At 43.0% G+C, this 19,004-nt stretch overlaps 1 protein-coding gene across 5 annotated transcripts in view; it reads left to right on the top strand.

Annotated features, from left to right (window-relative positions):
- Positions 1 to 19,004, top strand: part of PTPRS (protein tyrosine phosphatase receptor type S) — a 442,958-nt gene that overhangs the window by 294,872 nt on the left and 129,082 nt on the right. For all 5 annotated transcript variants that reach the window (XM_066635289.1, XM_066635292.1, XM_066635290.1 and 2 more), the window contains exon 7: positions 16,635 to 16,904. In XM_066635289.1, the coding sequence (XP_066491386.1) occupies positions 16,635 to 16,904 (270 nt within the window). The remainder of the gene's footprint in view (positions 1 to 16,634; positions 16,905 to 19,004) is intronic.

The raw sequence follows: 19,004 nt of genomic DNA, 5'->3' as shown, positions 1-19,004 counted from the left end.
TCAGTGACTATTTTTTAATTTATTCTTTGTAGGGTTTTTAATTAATTAATTAATTAATTAATTTGCTTTTTGTTTTTCTCTCTTTTTTAATTTTAATTGGTTATGCTGTGCTGTAATTTTATTCCAAATGCATTGTGAAAACAGCCAGTGTTCCTGCTTCCTCTCCCCACCTCCAAATCTACCTTCACCTCACCCCTTTGATTACAATTACCTCAAACCCAGATACATGGAATCGCACAGTTCTAATGCCTGTTGGAGGAACCATTTTCTTGGGGGGAAGGGAGGGAGAGAGAGGTTTAGAAAGAAGGTCATTTGGTAGTCTTGGGTATTTATGTTAAAATAAATCTAGAGTCATCCCCTAAAGTGTTCTGTTAGTAAAAAGAGAACTACTGTAATTGTTAACCACAAGTTGACTGTGATGATCCTGGATCCTAATTACTACAGAATGCCCTTTTAATACAAATTAATTGCCCACAAGTAACTGCCATACTGTGCTTCTTTACTTACAATTGTCCAACTGGCTTTAGGACTCCCATAAATGCACTCTGAAATTCTGTGCAAAAGATTGTGCCTCTGTAATGTACAGTAGTTAATTCAAAATAACTGCCAACAACACCTCGAATACCCATGTTCTGTACTAATGTTTGCTAATACAGATGAAGCTTTTGGCTTCATACCTAGCCACCATACATAACTACTCTTCTTAAAGCATTATTTAAATATCGTGTTCACAAATATGTCAAGGTAGAGTATTTTTTAACTTTGACTAACTACTCTTTAGTGTTTTATGAAGAAATATTGTACACTGAGATGGCCACAAGCTACTTGAGAGGGTTCCACATAGAGAAAAATGGTTGCTATCCAAACCTGAGGGATAGTGACGATTTGAAAATCATTTCCCCAGGTTTTCCAGTTCTCTCTTTCCATTTAGCTTTAGCCCTCATTAGAGACTTCTGTATCATTTCAGTTAACATACATGCAAACAAGAGTACTTCTGACAAAGAGTTGGCACAATAAGAGTTAGAGCCCAATCCTATGCATGTCTACTGAGAAGTAAGTCCCATTACAGTAAATGGAGCTTACTCCCAGGTATAGATAGGTTTGCAGCCTTAAGGCCCAATCCTATTCAACTTTCCAATGCTGGTGCAGCTGCAATGCAGCCCCAAGGAAAGGGAACAAACATCCCCTAGCCTGGAGGAGGCCTCCATGACTGCCCCCCCCCCACTCCAGGATGCAGCACATGGCCTGTTGGCACGGCTGCACCAGTGCTGGAAAATTGGATAGGATTTCGTCCTTAGTCAGCAAGGCAAAGCTCACAAAGAAGATGGCTACAGCTGATAGCATTAAGAGGAGCAGAGGAAACTTGTGATAAACATATCACAGATGACTTTTGAAGAGATCAGGGAGTATGTGCGGCAGAGACCCACTATGAATCTGGTAATGAACAAAATGCTGCACCTTTTTTGTTGGGCTGTCAAAAGCCACTCAATTTGAGTTCCTCTGAACTTATGTAATGAGATTTTCCTTCAGATTGGCAACATCTTTTAAGAAACTAACATAAGCTCCTACATCTTGTTCCTCTGCGAAGGGGTAACATTACTTTTATGCCATCTTGTGAAAAGCAAGCAAAGAACAAAATGACTAACTATACGCCATTTTTTAACATCCTCTTATACCCAGGCCAGTAACATTCCCTTGGATCAGCAACTCCTCCTGCTGTCCAAATAAAACATTCACAAATGGCGTAGGGATAATCATGCCATAAAAGCCCATTTGCTAGTTGTACAGTGAACGCACATATGGTGAAAGGTGACAGGCTTCGTTATCTGCTGTACATGTATTCAGATGCATGTAGGCCATATGCTTGTGCATGTACATGCGTACCAGTGCTCTGGTCAGGGTTTCTGTTGCATGGAGAACTGTCTGCAAGCATATGTATATAGGCATATTGCAGACATGTATTTGAACCCATGTACAGCAAGTCATGTCTGCTGCTCCCAGCCATATGCAAAAGGATGAGGCACAGCTTGAAGTGAACAACTATATTCCTTCTTCCCAACCTGCTGGTGTACAATGTAAGAACTAAGGCTTCTGTGAAAAATTCATTTTCAGGTTTCAAGGCCACGTTCATCAAATCTAGATAGTAACCCAACATTTCGCCTTAAACCATCATCCTAAACAAAAAAGAAGTCTGATCATTACATTAATGAGAAGGATGGAAAGAATTTCAGAGCCCCAATATCCCCAAAAGAGCCAAACTGAAGGCATTAGAGCAAAATGAGCATCCCCAGGAGCTGATTAATAGGACCCTGGTTACCAGAAAGGAAACTGTTCCCCAGGTAGAAGAATAAAGGTGTCAAAGGATGAGGGTCTTTTTACCATATATTCAAGGAGCAGCCGACCGCATTGGGAAAATTTGGGGATGAGCAGATATAGAATCAGTCTTAAAGCCAAAGAAATGGGTCAACAGTGTTTGTGCTCCGTTAAAGATCCTAGACAACTATAGGATAAGCCAGGTCTCTATAGAAACCCATGTGAATGTGGCAAAGTTTACATTGATACCACCAAAAGGTCGATTAACCAGAATAAAAAAAACACCAAAGATAGTGCAGACTGGGACAGACTGACAGGTCAGCCGTAACTGAACACACTATTATTACTGGACATCAGATCAACTTCAATCAGACACAGGTACTAGTAAGAGAACAGCACTATCAGGCACAGAGAGGCCACTGAAATTCATAAGCACACCCAGAACGTGAATAGAAAAGAGGGGGCTCTTAGTCTTAGCCATGTGTGGACTTCTGTGCTTAGCAATACCATCATTTTAAGATTCAATAAAGAACAGTTTGAAAGAACAGGTGCCTTTAAGAAAAAAAGGAACTGAACAACAAGGTGATGGAATAGCTGTAATGAGGTAATTGGGGGTGAGGTATGATCAGCTGCTAGTTGATTAGCAAAGCCTGACCATAAATACTCTTGTTCTTGTCCTGGTATTTAGATGGGAGTAGGCTCTGCTGTAGGAAGGTTGCAGTTGGTCTAGGCTTAGGGGTCCTTTGAACTTTTGGCAGGGATATTTGCCTTAAGTTTTTCTTGCAGTAGAGCATGATGTTCTTGCTCATAGTGGGTTTCAGAATTTCCAAGTGTCAGGTTAGTTGTATTTTTAATCACTTGATAATGCTGTACATAGTTTAGGGTGAAACGTCAGGTTACTATCTAGATTTGAAGAACATGGCCTTGAAACATGAAAATGGATTTTTCATTAGGTGGCTGTTGGTAAGAACATAAGAACAGCCCCACTGGATCAGGCCATAGGCCCATCTAGTCCAGCTTCCTGTATCTCACAGCGGCCCACCAAATGCTCCAGGGAGCACACCAGATAACAAGAGACCTCATCCTGGTGCCCTCCCTTGCATCTGGCATTCTGACATAGCCCATTTCTAAAATCAGGAGGTTGTACATACACATCATGGCTTGTAACCCGTAATGGATTTTTCCTCCAGAAACTTGTCCAATCCCCTTTTAAAGGCGTCCACGCCATATGCCATCACCACATCCTGTGGCAAGGAGTTCCACAGACCAACCACATGCCAAGTAAAGAAATATTTTCTTTTGTCTGTCCTAACTCTCCCAACACTCAAGTTGAGTGGATGTCCCCTGGTTCTGGTGTTACTTGAGAGTGCAAAGAGCGTCTCTCTATATCCTTCCCATCCATAATTTTGTATGTCTCGATCATGTCCCCCCTCAGGCGCCTCTTTTCTAGGCTGAAGAGGCCCAAACGCCGTAGCCTTTCCTCATAAGGAAGGTGCCCCAGCCCAGTAATCATCTTAGTTGCCCTCTTTTGCACCTTTTCCGTTTCCACTATGTCCTTTTTGAGATGTGGCGACCAGAACTGGACACAATACTCCAGGTGTGGCCTTACCATAGATTTGTAAAACGGCTTTATAATATTAGCTGTTTTGTTCTCAATATTAGCTGTTTTGTTCTCAATGGTGTACATTTGTTTTGTTTTGTTCCTTCCAATTCCTTGTGCAGCTTCTCACCAAGATTTTTCCTGAAATATGACCAAAAAAATGGGGTTTTTTTGTCACCCCACGGAGGGGGCAAGACTCAATTCGTCAGAGTTTGTCTAATCTGTGAGACTGGTGGAGTAGTTTCTGTGCTTCTCATCCCCATGGTCCTGACACACAATGTAATCTGGACCCAAGATGTGTTATCTATCTGGCAGGCAACTATCAGAGGTTATCTTATCAACACATCTTGTTGCCTGTTGTGATCACAGAGGTCCCCAGTGGAAAAGGCTTTGGTCTTTTCTCCCAGAAGTTATCCTACATCCAAATTAGCAGCTGCTAGAAGCTACCAGAGTTGGAAGAGTTACTTATTTTCAAGGAACAACATCTGATTGGCTTTTATGTGGATGTATTTATATCTCACCTTTCAAATAGTTCGAGATGGTGTATGTAGTTCTCTTCCCCCCCCCCCACTTTAATTCTAATGATTGCATGAAAGCAGAGGGAGAGTGACCACCTGGGTCAGGGTCACCCAGTGTGCTTTATGGCTGAGCAGGAACTTGAACTTTAGGGCCCAATCCTATCCAATTTTCCACTGCTGGTGTAGCCATGCCAATGGGGCATGCACTGCATCCTGGTGTGGGAAGGCAGTCGCAGAGGCCTCCTCAAGGTATGGGAACATTTGTTCCCTTACCTCAAGGCTGCATTGCAGCTGCACCGGTGCTGGAAAGTTGGGTAGGATTTGGCCCTCAGTCTCTCCAGTCTTAATCCAGCACCCTAATGGTTTCAAGACAATGGGAGATTCTGGGCCTCATCTGATAAGGTTGAGCAGCAGCCTAATCCTGAAGTCAGCAGCTCCGCCAGGTGCAGCGGTGCCAAAACAGCTACCTCTGTATCTAGCAGCGTTGCCAATACCACCAAAAGTCTCCTTGGGGCATGAGGATTTTTGTCCCCCTCCCCACAGGGGAAAGCCCCAAGCCCCATCATGGGGCTTCTCAAGTCTGCACTGGCTATTTTCCAGTGCAGTCTTGAGAGACTCCATGTTTGGCTTTCTGGCCTGACACGAATTTCAGGATCTGGCAGAGCACAACTCTGCTGGTCCCACTTCCCTCCCGCCCTGCCCACTCATTCTGCCCACTCCCTGCCTCCCCCCGCCCCAAAATTACTCACTGCTGGCCAGCACTGCTGGAGCGCTGGCTGGCCCTCCATGTAGCACTGAAGCTCAGTGCCAACTGGCACTGGCCCAGTGGTCCCTCCTCTCCTGGTGCTATGGATGTGCCTTATATCATGTTTGCGACACCTAGTACCAGCACTGGAGCTCAGTTCTGGCACTGAGAGAGTTCAGGATTGGGCCCTAAATCACATGAACACTTCTGCTTGCCAACACTTTGAGGTAAATGGCTATGGACCCAATCCTATCCAATTTTCCAGCACTGCAGCACGGTGCAGCTGCAATGCAGCCCCAAGGTAAGGTAACAAATGTTTCCATACTTTAAGGAGGCCTCTGTGACTACTGCCCCACCACAAGATGCAGTGCATGCCCCATTGCAACAGCTGCACCGGCATTGGAAAATTGGATAGGTTTGGGCCCTATGTGTCCTACATCATATCTTCCTTACCTCAGGCAGGTTCCTACAACTTCACATTCCAGAAAGTGTAAGGGTTTAGCACTGTGAGGGTTTTGCTACTGGGTCTTTCCAAGTTCCTGACATTCCCCAGTCTTGAATTCTGCCCTTTCTCCCTCCTTAATTAGTGCAGCAGAATACAATTATAAAGCAGAGTGGTGGCATTCCTAGAAGCAGGTATTAAAGCTGTGTGATTTTATTATTATTGTTATTGTTATTGTTATTTTTGAGAAATCCAGTGCAGCTTTGACAGTTATCTGTCTCATTATTTTCTGTCTCCTTCTCTTTCTGTCTTTCTCTTTTCCTCTCCCTTTCTCCCTCCCTCCACCCCCCTCTCTCTCTCACTCTCTCCTTTGGACCTGTGGCCATCTCCCCACAATTCCAAGCACCTCCTGTTAAATTTTGGAGAGGACAGTAACTAAAACAAGACAACCCTCATTCTGCTTCTCTTCTCCAAAGATCAATTGGCAAAATTGCCATGCCATCTTTAAAATGGTTTGCATTTGCCTCAGCTGAAGATGGAATGATATGTGGGGTACATTTGTACCCTTCTTCCCAATCTTCTTTTAGAGAGACTCAACTCAAATGCAAGAGAAGGTTTCCTGCATCACACTAGAAAAGTGGGCTCAGCATCACATTTTTCAATCTTCCCCTGTATTTAAAAGGAAGAGAAACCAAAATTTGCCCACATGTTAAAAATTTACACAACAAAGAGAAAGCTAGGTTAGAACCTTTTTACCTGTTGAGCTAGCTTTTTCATGCAGGCAGGTATTTTGTAAAAATTGGAAGCTTTTAAAAAAGTTACACCCCCCATTTGCAGTCTGCTATGGCTATACCATATGGCTTTGCTGAAAAGTGTCAACAAACCTTATTTGGCACTGGGAAGGAATTATTCCCCTTACAGCAGGAGACGTGGGTCTTTTGCTGGAGTTATTCGTTCTGCAGGTCTGCTTGTTGCACTACGAGTCTGTTCTAGCTCTGTGCCAGAATTTGAAACATGTGGGTGTTAATAGGAAAGTCAACTAGGTGGTGATCCTGTTTTAGAAGATTGTGGTGTTTGGACTCAGGTTCCTTGGAACCAGGGAACCAGGTTTGCCAGGGAATCCTCAAATTTCTGATGGAGAATTCTCCTTCTCTTGAAAGAGTTTGCTCACCACCATTGAACTTTCCCTACAACATGCAGTTGCAGGAGAGTGTTGGGCATGTTCTAGAGAGGGGTGTCAAACTTAAGAACTGGGGGCCAGATGCAGCTTGTGCAAGCTCATTATACAACCCTCAGGCATTCGCAGCATCCCCATCAGTTGCTGTCAGCAGCTGAGCTGTGCTGAGGTGTCACTGCTGAAAGGGAAGTCCTTGTGATAATTGGACTTTCCCATATCTTGAAAATATGATCAAGCTTTGCATATTTTCTCTTCTGGTTTTCGTCCCAAAATAGGAAGTCATTTTTTCTTTTCTTTTTTTCTAAATTTTCATGCCTTGTGGAGGGCTGCAGAGGGGGTCACAGGGTCCCCAGACCCTCCAGAGAGCTGTAGCAACCCCCAGGTTAATGTAAAACCTCCTCTCTACCCAGAAGCAGCGCGATCGTCCCGATTGCATTGCTGCCTCCCCCACAAAGACTATTAAAGTAGGACTTTGGGAACCACTGCTCTAGTACATCCCAGTATCCCATCCAGTGTGTGGGGGTTCCATGATGGACATGTTGACATGGCAGGTTTTGAGCCAAAAATCATGGAATTTTCTATGACCCTCAGATAAGTTGTGGGGGGGGGCTTTAAAGGGGGGGGTCTGACTATAGTTTGTCTAATTTCACCCAAGACCAAATCCTGAAAAATAGCCTACCAGTTATTGTTGCATAAAAACTGTACAGTCTCTAATTCAGGGGTGTCAAACTCATTTCAAATAGAGGGCCAAATAGCATTCATGATGTCTGTTGAGAGCCGAAATTATGTCATTAGGCAGAAAGTGATGTCATTAAACAGGTCATAACCAAAAATAAACACTTTTTCTCACTTAGGAACTCATTAGCTGCAAATGGCAGACGAGAAAATACGTAAACCTTGATTATATTTCAAGTTATGGGAGAGTCCAATTTCACCCTTTTAGCAGTAACACCTCAGCACTGCAGCAGCTGAGAGCCTGAGGGACGAATAGAAAGCTTCCGCAGGCCGCATCCAGCCCCCGGTCCTTATGTTTGACACCCCTGCTCTAATTTATTAAAAATATAGTAAAAGATCATAAGATACATTTTTAGTCATTAGCTTTTTAAATTCTGGTCTTCACGACCTTTTTGTAATCACTGTCAGAGTAAGTGTACTGTAAACAACATACCAGTAGAACCATTAATTAACTCATTCTTTAAGATGCCTGGTTTGATAAGCCAAAGGTTCTACATATTACGTACAACATATAACACATAACTGGGAGTTTGCAATTCAGTTCACAGTGGAGAGACAAGCAACAAAGAATGAGCAAATGCAGCTACACTTCGTTGCAACGTGATTTACAAAGAAGTAGACTCCATTTCTTTCCATGGGTGTTATTCTTAAGTAGTGGTGCACTGAATTATAGCCTCAGATTTTGTTTCAAATGGAAATGAGGATTACATCCTGGTGAAAAACAAGACCTCTGCCAAACATTTGCAAAATGGAATGAGGGTGCAGAAGGGTCAGATGTGATCCTACCAAAGAGAACAAACCTTCCTTAATTTAAATGGAAGTGTTAAACCTCTGGTTTACTTTTTCCTCAGTAGGAGAGAAAAGGTTAAATTTAGCTACAGTTTGCCCTGGAGGGATTGCCCTGGAGATTAAGGGCCCAATTCTGTCCAACTTTCCAGCACCAGTGCAGCCCCGAAGAAAGGGAACAAATGTTACCTTACCTTGAGGACGCCTCTGTGAGTGTCTCCCCACCAAAGGATGCAGCACACACCCTACTGGTATGGCTGCATCAGCATGGAAAATTGGATAGGATTGGGCCCTAACTGTTCTAATTCTCTCTGCATTGTCCTCTTACTCCCCTCTGGGCTTCTCCTGGCTGTGGAGACATGCCTGAACAGCCTGACCCCTGAGTGACCTCACAGATAAGGCAAGGAGATAATTTACACTTGATTTATTGGCAGAAATTTCTCACCTTATAGGCAAGTATCTACAGTACTTACATAAAACATGTTGGAAAAATTAACTTCTGATCCATGGTGCTATGAGATATCACTGAGTTGTCAATACTTTTGTGAATGTCACGTTGCACTAGCTACCATTTTGTAGAGGCCCTTCTGCTATTCCTTGTTGGATTCCCAATTACATTTTTCATGTTCATAACTGCCCTCAATGCTTGCAGAGATAAAAGGCTACTTTCCTAAATTGTGTCTGTCTCTCACATGGAGGAGCACAAGGGGAACTATTTAGAATCCAGCAGGCAGGAAACAGGGAGCTAGCACTACACAGTCCATTCTAGATTTCCTCTCTATACAGTATCCTGTTTTTCTCACTCAGCACTGGTACTTGTGGAGTGAGACACAGAGAAAGTTTGTGGCAGTATCATTTCTTAACTTTCAGTCATCTACAACAATTGTGTTGTGAGAAAGAGAGAGAGAGAGTGCAAAAGAGAGAATTGGCTTAAGGGTAAGTGGATACCCTCTCCTATTTTGGGTTGTCCTCTACTCTGAAATTCCATTTTTTAAAGAAAGATGACAAATAATACATGAAATTAACACTCTGTTTCTGCAGAAGGATTTCTCAAGAGCTTCAGGAATGTATGACTGGGTATGATGAAATGATTAAAGAGGTTGCCCTGCAGGAACACTGCGCTACAAGTGATTTTGAAAACCTCTGCCTGCTTATGTCTTATACGCCTTTTGCATTGCTGTTCTCTTTGTTTTGGGGGGGAAAATTTTAGATTACACCTTGTCGTGTTAATTTATTTAAAAAACCTAAATACAACAGTGCACACCCTGTGTCTAATATTACAGGGTTGGTGCAAGCACCATCATTCAAGTGGGCTTTAAAATGATTTTGTCCATCACAGAAAACAAATTTTCCAATGAACACATGCATTGAAAAAAAGAGAACTAGCCAGCTTAGTGATCGTATTTAACCAAAGTGTTGCTGGAGTGGGAAATAAGACAAAATTTTGATTTGTTGTATTTGGATACTAACAATGAAGGGACTCAAGAACATGTTGAGTTGAAGGAAGGGGAAGAGCAGAAAAACCCTTTGTCCTTTGAAAGGATAGAGGTGGGGACGATAACGGATAATCCCAAATACACCCAGTTAGCAAAGGGTGCTAGAACCAAAATTTGCATTTAGATAAGGGATGGAAAACTACTTCAGAGACACAGAATGCCCATGCATGCACATATACAACTGGTTTTGGGAGGGAAGGACAGGTGTAATCTAATTTTCACTACAAATATAGAGGCTGCACATTATTTTGGACCCCTTTTCCTCCCCCCCTTCTCATTTTGGAGTAAGACGGAATGGACTCCTGTCTCGCCAAAATGCCAATAATGTCCGCCTTCTCACCTCATTCGGAGCAGCGGCTTGCTGATTGTCAAAATGTTTAACTCCATTTGGTTTTGTTTTAGTGCTTTCACCTGGTCACTTCATTTGACTTAATTTTTTAAAAGATTATTTCCCCCTTTCCTTATTTTACAACAAAATTAAGGTTTCTCTTTGTTATGTTTGATTTATTTCATCTTAATTTCCGCCTATCCATAATCCTCTTACTAGTTTTGATTTGCTTTTTACGTGAATCAGGGTTTGAAGTGAAAAAGTCTCATCTAGAGATTTGCAGACATTCCCATCCTGTCGTCGTCCCCCATTATCCCTTTAATTTGCAAATTTGGGCAAGATTATTATAAATCAAAACCAGTGGGGAGTTTTAGATCCGTCAGTCCACAGATTTTTTTCTCCAGCGACTTTCTGGAATTGCAAGGGCAGACTGTGGTGTCTCCATTGTCCACCAGACCTGGATTCTCCCTTCTTCTGTTACCAGGTCTGTAAATGCTTCTGCCTCCCTGCACCCCCTTGAATCTTTCTGGCTGTCTTCCAATGCAAGTCAATAAGTAAAGCATATGATCTAAGGATGAAACCATATGTTACAGGAGTGATGCAGTTGCCATAATCCTGTGTCTCATTCTCCTTATCTTCTTGGCACCCATGCTTGACCTGGTGAACTGAAAGTATCCCTGCTGCAGGAAGTAGGAACAGAAAATTTGTGAAACACTGATGTTATCTGAGGGATTGTACTGCAACAAACATTAACAGAAAGTGGGAGAATGAGACTCGGGATAGTGCATGCCTTCTTTGTAACATCTAATTCTGCCTTGAAAGAAGAAACCTGATGAATACTGATTTAGATCCAAATTTTTTGAGGTGAGATGGCACTCCAAGCATTCATGTGGTGCATATCCCGATCTTTGCCTTATGCTTATGAATCTCTTTTTTAAAAACACACACACAACCTTTGGGCTCTCATAATTAGTTGTCTTGTTTTTCAATCCAAAATGAGCTTGAGAAATCAGCGTAGTCACAATGTGGACTTGCACTAGCAGTGTGCAAAATGGCTGTGTGTCCTTAACAGACCAGTGTGTCAAAACAGACTAGTGCATGGTGCACACTGTTTTGAACCTGGATTGAAAACAGTCAGACTCACCAGGAGCACAATCTGCGAATCAGCCCAGAACAACACTGCATGATAGGTGATCCCTGACTCTGGGGCCTGGAAGAAAATTCTTGGTGGGGGTCTGTCTGAAAGTTAATTCACATGACTTTCAGCCCAAACCCCAAAACTGTTTTCTTCTAACCTCCTAACTAGAATTTGGATGTTGCATTGCTAAGTCAGTGGCCACTTCTGATTAGGAGACCAGTTATACAAGGCAAGCCTGGAAGGGTGCAAGCGTGTATAAGAAAGAAGATTAAATATATTTTAGTCAGATACTTAAAATAACACACACAAAAGAATGAAAGAGGCAATATCATCCTGACCCTCAAGGAAGGGGAAGTTTTAAGTCGCAGGGATGTAGAGAGAGATTGAATGTTAAGAAAGGCTTCCCAACTGATTGTATCAGTTCAACAAAATGCAACAGGGAAACTTAAGAGGAATCAAGTAACATTGCTCTGTGTTTCAAGTTGTGTGCTTATAGAAAAATATAGAAAACATTGATGTGTATGGTGAGACTTTTTGATAAAAAGTGGTTCTAGAAAAGCCACAATGTCTCACATCTGCGGCTTTTGTAAAAACAACTCTATTCACCTCTGTTTCCAAAGAACACAGATTGAAAGTTGGACTATGTTTAATTCTTCATAATAAATTTGTCTTACATAACCATTAGATTTCCTGCTCTTTTTCCCCAACAATGGAACAAACCACTTAGAGAGGTTCTCCATTCTCCTTCTTTTCCACAAGAAGGCTGGATGGGCATCAGTCAGAGGTAGCTTAGCCATAGTATCTTCGCCTCAAAACAGATAATTGAAATAGGGCTAATTCAATATTTAGTTTTCTTTAAATGTTGCTTTCACTCCCAGTGGTTGCTGCAAGTCTCCCTTCCCTGGCTTTGCATTAAAATGTTCCCCAAAATCTTCTCTCTCATCCCTCCTCTTGATCAATCATAGGATCACTATGGATTGCCACACACTGTAGAAATAAAAGCACCTATTTTTGACTGCATGCAGTTTCTCTTTTCTTGCATTTGTGTGCCACGTAGCTTCCTCTCCTCACTAACTGAGACCAACAAGTTGGGCTTCCCTTCAGACTTTGATTCACAGCACTTGTCCCATTTGACTGATTATTTATTCATTTTTATTTAATTTGAGGTTTTTTCCTTTTTTCCTTCCTTTCTTCCTTTTCCCCCTGAAATGCTAGACTCAGATCATATTTGCTATCTTGTTCTGTTTCCATGACAACTTGATGTTTGCATTCCTTCCTGCCATTTGTTTGCTGTTTTAATGCCGTTGTTCTGGTCAGATCTTGTCTGTTCAGTTGTACATTTCCCATCCCCCTTCTCCCAAATTCATTTCCACTTGGTTCTCCTCCTCCCCTTTCTTTTGCTCCCACTCCTACCTAGAAACTACATATCCACTCCCCCCCTTTTTTGGTCATTACAAGTACTTCCATCCCTTTTTCAAATTTCTGACCTATCTGCATGCCTCCAACTGATTTCCTGTTTCTTTTCTTTTGTTCTTTAAGGTCTCTCCATCTTGTCAAATGTGACTGGCATTATTTTCTTGTGGCTCCATTTAAAAAAAAAGAAAGAAAGAAAGAAAGAAACACCAAGACTTGCTCTCATCTTAGCCAAGCATTTGAATTTGAGTGGCTTAATACTGGAGAAGATGATAGACTGGAAAAGACAAATCTGTAGAAGCTGCTGAGATGTTCTTCCTCTAGATTTCCTTTGCTCATAATGCTCTGTCTCCTGGTGGATCAATTAGACCCCCCATATTGGGAGATTCAAGTGAGGCAGAAACCTACTTGCCTTGGCTTGCTTGAATTAGTATACAGTTCTTCTTATTATTCATTTGTAACCAACATAGAGCCCAATTCTATCCACATCTACTCAGCAATAAATCCCATTGTAGTCAATGGGGCTTACTCCCATGTTAGTGTGGATAGGACTGCAGCCATAGCATCCTCACAATGCAAATTGAAACCAGTTTCCAGGTTCAGGTGAACATCTGCAGCCACATTCTATGAACTTAGCTATCCATCTGTCTCAGGATTATCTACACTGATTGGCAGCAGTTTTCCATGGTTTCAGGGTTTTTGCCAGCCCTGCCTGACATGCTGCCAGGGATTGTGTCTCGGACATTCTGCATGCAAAGCATGTGTTCTACCACTGAGTTATGGTCCCATCCCCAATAACTGTTCTCAGAGTTTTTTGGTTTTTTGGGGGGAGGGGGGGGAACCATGACCATTAAATTGGTATAGAACTGCGAATAAGGTTTGTAGTGTAGAGATATCTGCTACAGAAGATGAACTGCCACTAATCATAGGGTAGGTGTGACAACACCAAAGCCATGGTCCAGTCTGTGTGGGTTCACCATTTGTGTGTGGAGGCTCAGCAGAGTTCTACTCCCCTTCTGTCTGCCTGAGAGCCAAGAGGTATGGACTTCTGACAGATGTGGGAAATCTGTCCACATCTCTTATGATCTCATCCAATCGTTCCATTTGCATGTGTGGAAGGGATGAGGACAGGGCTGTATTAACAAACAAGTCTATGGAAATTCTTTAAATGCACCTGTAGATTGTGCCCCAGTTTTATTTTTTCTTTTAGAACCATGAAGCTATTTGAGAGGGACTCTTTAGAAGAGAATACCATTTGTAAGGTTAGCACATTTTCACATAGAACACAAGAAGCGTGTGTGTGTATGTTTTAATAATCATCCCACATCTGTAGTGCACATGTAAAATCTCATATAGGCTAGCCTGTACATTCCATTTATTTCTGTAAAGCTCTGCTTCCTATCTGGTCCTAGAGCTGCCTTTTCAGTTTTTACCAAGGCGTCCACAGCCAAAATTTTGATTGCTGATTCGCAAAATGCTCATGCTGAACAGGGAAAGCCACAGAGCCCCAAAGCCCTATAACTGTTTCTCCACAAAACACAAGGACATAGACAAAACCTTACTGGTCTACATCATCCATCCTTCATAACAATGGCCAACTGGACACTTCTAGAAGACCCACCATCCAGCTTCCCCTGTTGTTTGTCCCCAGGAGCTACTACTCAGTAGTTTACAACTTGCCAGAAATGCTCTTTGTAACCAGGTCACTTGGACACCTCTTTCTTCACACACGGGCTCATTTGTGATTGAATATTTCCATCAGCTTCTTCTTGTAACTCCATACTCTTAGGGCAAAAATATCAAGATACCCAAACTCATTGGTTTTCTCACTTTAAAAAAAATGGAGCCATGGGAAATGGTGCTTTGCCTTGCCTTCATGTTCTCTTTTCATATAAGGTCTGGAACCCGCATCCCATTTCTTTGCTAAAGAGATGCATAGAACATCCATCTTTTCTTTTTTCTCTCAACGTTAACCGTATTCATGGCCTTGTTTTTCTTCTCCTTATGGTTATTCTTATTATTAATTCTATTTTATTATATTTATTCTTATTATTCTGCCAGGGCTGGGATGTGCCAATGTAAACCACCACATTGGTTCACATCAGCTAAAAAAATGAGTATGCAGCATTTAAAAAGTGGGTTTCCCCCTCCCTTACCCTTTCTGTCTCTCTCCTCCTCCTCCTTCTCTCTTGCTCTCTCTGTCTCCTTCCTTATCCATGTGGGCATTTGCTAGCAGCCCATATACAAGTTTCAATGCTCTACATTTCCTTCCCCCCCCCCGTCTCTCTCTCTCTTTCTCTCTTTCTCCCTCCTGTCTTTCTCTCTTTTTCTTTCTTTCTTATCTTGTTTACCTCTTTTGCATGATGTTTGTGATCCTGAGAGCTGCATCTATTGATGGAATCATGTCAGAACTTAAAAGAGGCTTTGTTAGGGTTTCTATACCCGAAAACCACAAAAATTTCATTAGAGTTTCTCATCTTTTGTTCCCACCAGCTCTTCCTCTTACCTTTTATGAAATTCTCTCACCCACATCACAGAGGGGTGTGGGAAATGGGTGAGAACCTCCTTCCCCTGGGGAAATATTTACATGTTCCCCTGAATTTGGATTAAATTTTGGCCACCTCCAGGGAACAAGCTCCTCTGCCCTCCTGTTCACCCCACCTTTTACCTGTCCACAATTTGCCAGTGGTGGAAGGGTTGGAGAAGCCTCCTGTCACTTCCACTTCAGCCTTCCTTAGGAATTTCTGACTCTAAAATGTTTTTGAGCCCATGCAGATATCTGTTCTACACCACATTGGCATCTAATGTGTAGGATGGCCTGCATCAGCAGATTGAGGCTACAATCCTGTGCACACCTATATTGGAGTAAGTCCCATTGAACTCAGTAGGACTTATTTCTGAGTAGACATGCATAGGATTGCACTGTGTTACAGATGACCAAGCCACCCCAGAGTAAGCGCACTCACCCCAGAGTAGTATGACCACCTGTGTGGGCTCCATGTCAAAGTGAAATTTGAAGCAAATTTCAGGGTGCTTCCCAAGGAGAAACATCTGTGAATTTCAAAAGAAACCAGTCAAGTTTCTAGAAGTGAATTTTTCAGTTGCCTTTTGCTCATCCCTAGTACAGACTAAAAAAAGTACTGTTGCGTCTCCACTTCCCAAATAAAAGCCATCTGGATAGATAGAAGACTTCTCCACCTCAACTCTCTTCCTTGGCTCCCTTGATGCCAGATAAGTGTGAGTACCCAATACTAAGACTGGACATGAATCATTTCCTCCCCTCCCTCCAAATCTCCCTCCCTCCCTGGCCTGCCATACTATTGTTTTTTTTCCTCTGGAGGAGGCTTACTGAAGACTTTTACCAAAGACCTTTGCAAAATCTGGTTTTAGTTTCCTGAAAAGGAATGTGGAGTGGAGTGGGGAAGGAGTCACCCTCTTGCCTCAGTCTGAAAAGGGGAGGGCTTGTCTGAGAGTTGGGGTAGGGGAAGAAGATACCCCTATATGATGGGGGCCCAATTCAAAACTGCAATGCTTTCTCACTTTAAAGATGAGAAATTGCTAATAAATTTTTGTGTATTTATTTGTGCTGTGATGGGTCTAAAATTGATCAATGGAACCCTGTTGCTATGAAATATCGCTTTTATGTCTATATTCTATATATTGTTTGTGAAAGTAAATTATTTTAAAGTTCTGTTTTTTCCTTTATCGATTGATTTTTTTGGTATATGATAATTTTTAATTTCAGCCTTTTTATTAAAAAAATGAAGGAACAACAACAATTTAAAGCCCCATCTATATTTAAATTCTCTTTTGCTCTTTTCTCCCCTTATCTTTCTTTCTTTCTCTCTCTCTCTCTCTCTCTCTCTCTCTCTCTCTTTCTCTCTCTCTTTCTCTCCTCTTTTTTTGCTTTTGTTTTTGTTACCTCTGTGCATTTTGTCCGCAGTGCGCCGGGTGGCTCCCCGATTTTCCATCCTACCCGTTAGTCACGAGATCATGCCTGGTGGAAACGTGAACATCACCTGCGTCGCTGTTGGCTCACCCATGCCATATGTTAAATGGATGCAGGGACCAGAGGATTTGACCCCAGAGGATGACATGCCAGTTGGCCGGAATGTCCTTGAGCTGACAGATGTGAAGGATTCAGCCAACTACACTTGTGTGGCCATGTCTAGCCTGGGCGTTATTGAAGCTGTTGCACAGATCACTGTGAAATGTGAGTTTGCAGTTTTGGCAGGCTGGAGCCCTCCGCCTGGTCCCTCTTGGCCTTTGTAGCATTTGTACCTTTGACCTCTACCTCCAGTTTGATAATCAGGTTCAACTGTGCCTACAATGCAAGACTTAAAGTGTTTGGGGATTTTTGGTTTAAAAAAAAGCCAACGGGGGATGATGACATGACAGCAGGTTTCTCAGGTTATGCATGGTGTGAAGTTCTCCCTCTCATGAACAGGAGCAGGCCCAAGGTGATTCACCATCTGAAAAAATGGCTGATCTGCCACCCCACTTCTGTTGTTCCCTTCTGCCAGTGTGTGTGTTATTTATGTAGCACTGGCAATATGTATGGCTTCTTAGAGAAATAAAAAAAAAGTTCCTGCCCCATATTATTATTATTATTATTATTATTATTATTATTATTATTATTATTATTATTATTATTATTATTATTATTAATTGAATTTGTAAACCACCTTTCTCCCCGAAGGGCACCCAAGGCAGATAACAAAATTTAAAAGTCATAAAATACATAAAATTATAAAATACAACAATAAAATAGATAATAAAACAACCAGCAGCAATAAAACCAGCAGTATAAAACCATTGTTAAAAGCAGCCATCATGTCCTCCATCAGGCATCAAAGGCTTCTTGAAATAAAAAAGTCTTCAGGCCTTGCCAGAAGGTTAACATTGAAGGAGCTGTTCACAACTCATAGGCGAGGGAATTCCACAGTACAGGCGCCACCATGGAGAAGGCCCTATTTCTGTCCTCCATCCCCCTAACCTCTCTTGATGATGGCACAACCAACAGGGCCCTCTCTGATGACTGAAGGGAATGGGCTGGACTTTATGGAAGAAGACGGTCTCTCAGATACTCTGGTCCCAAGCCGTTTAGGGCTTTTAAGGTCAAAACCAGCACTTGAATTGGGCCTGGAAGCAAAGCAGCAGCCAGTGCAGCTGCTGGAGCAGTGCCATAACAGAGCCAAACTGCAAACCTCCAGCAACCACACGAGTCATCACATTCTGCACTAGCTGCAACTTCCAGACCATCTTCAAGGGCAGCCCCACGTAGAGCACACTGCAATAGTCTAATCTTGATGTCACCATGGCAGGTTCCACTATGGCCAGCTCCAACTGAGGCAGGTACAGCTGCAGCTGGCGCACCATCCAAAGCTGGGCACACAGCTGGCTACAGCCGACACCTGGGCATCCAGGAGCAGCTGTGAGTCCAGGATAACCCCCAAGCTGCAAGTATGCTGTTTTCAGAGGGAGTGCAACCCCATTCAGAGCAGGGCAGAGCAGTCCAGCAGCTGCATCATGGATTTCTGCACCAGGAGGACCTCTGCCTTGTCCAGATTTAATTTCAGCTTGTTTGCCCTCATCCAGATCCCAACTGCCTCCAGATAGCACTCCAGGACAGAGACAGCCACTCTGGAGTCCAGAGCTGAGTGTCATCCGCCTACTGATGGCACCCAACTCCAAATCCCCAGATGACCTCTCCCAGCGATTTCATATAGATATTAAATAACATGGAGGACAGTATAAAACGCTGCGGCACCCCACACTAAGGGCCAGGGTGCCAAGCAGGAGTCCCCCGGTACCACCATCTGGGACCTGTCAGCCAAGAAGGAGTGGAACGACCGCAAAATGGTGCCCCCAATCCCCAACTCAGCCCACTGTCCCAGTCAAAGAGCCACTGAAAGGTCCAAAAGGACCAGCATGGATGCACTCCCACCACCCAGCCCTCAGCGTAGGCGACCAAGGCGTGAGGCGTAGCCCTCACCACGGCGACCAAGGCTTTCTCTGTCCCAAAGCCTGGCCTGAAGCCAGACTGAAAGGGATCCAGATAATCCGCTTCATCCAAGGCCCTCTGGAGCTGAGACGCCACCACTTGCTCAACCACTTTGTCCAGGAATGGGAGGTTTGATAATGGCCGATAATTATCTAGTACAGAAGGGTTCAGAGAGGGCTTTTTCAGGAGGGGGCAAAGCACTGCTTGCTTTAAAGTCAATGGCAATACCCCCTCCCTCAAAGATGAATTTACTACCCTCTCTGTCCACTCAGCCAGTTCCTCCCAGGCAGATCTAATCAGCCATTCTGG

Source organism: Tiliqua scincoides, chromosome 8 (assembly GCF_035046505.1).
Source record: "Tiliqua scincoides isolate rTilSci1 chromosome 8, rTilSci1.hap2, whole genome shotgun sequence".
In the NCBI taxonomy this organism is placed as follows: domain Eukaryota; kingdom Metazoa; phylum Chordata; class Lepidosauria; order Squamata; family Scincidae; genus Tiliqua; species Tiliqua scincoides.
Note: the sequence above shows the minus strand (reverse complement) of the source record. Positions and strands in the feature narration are given on the sequence as shown.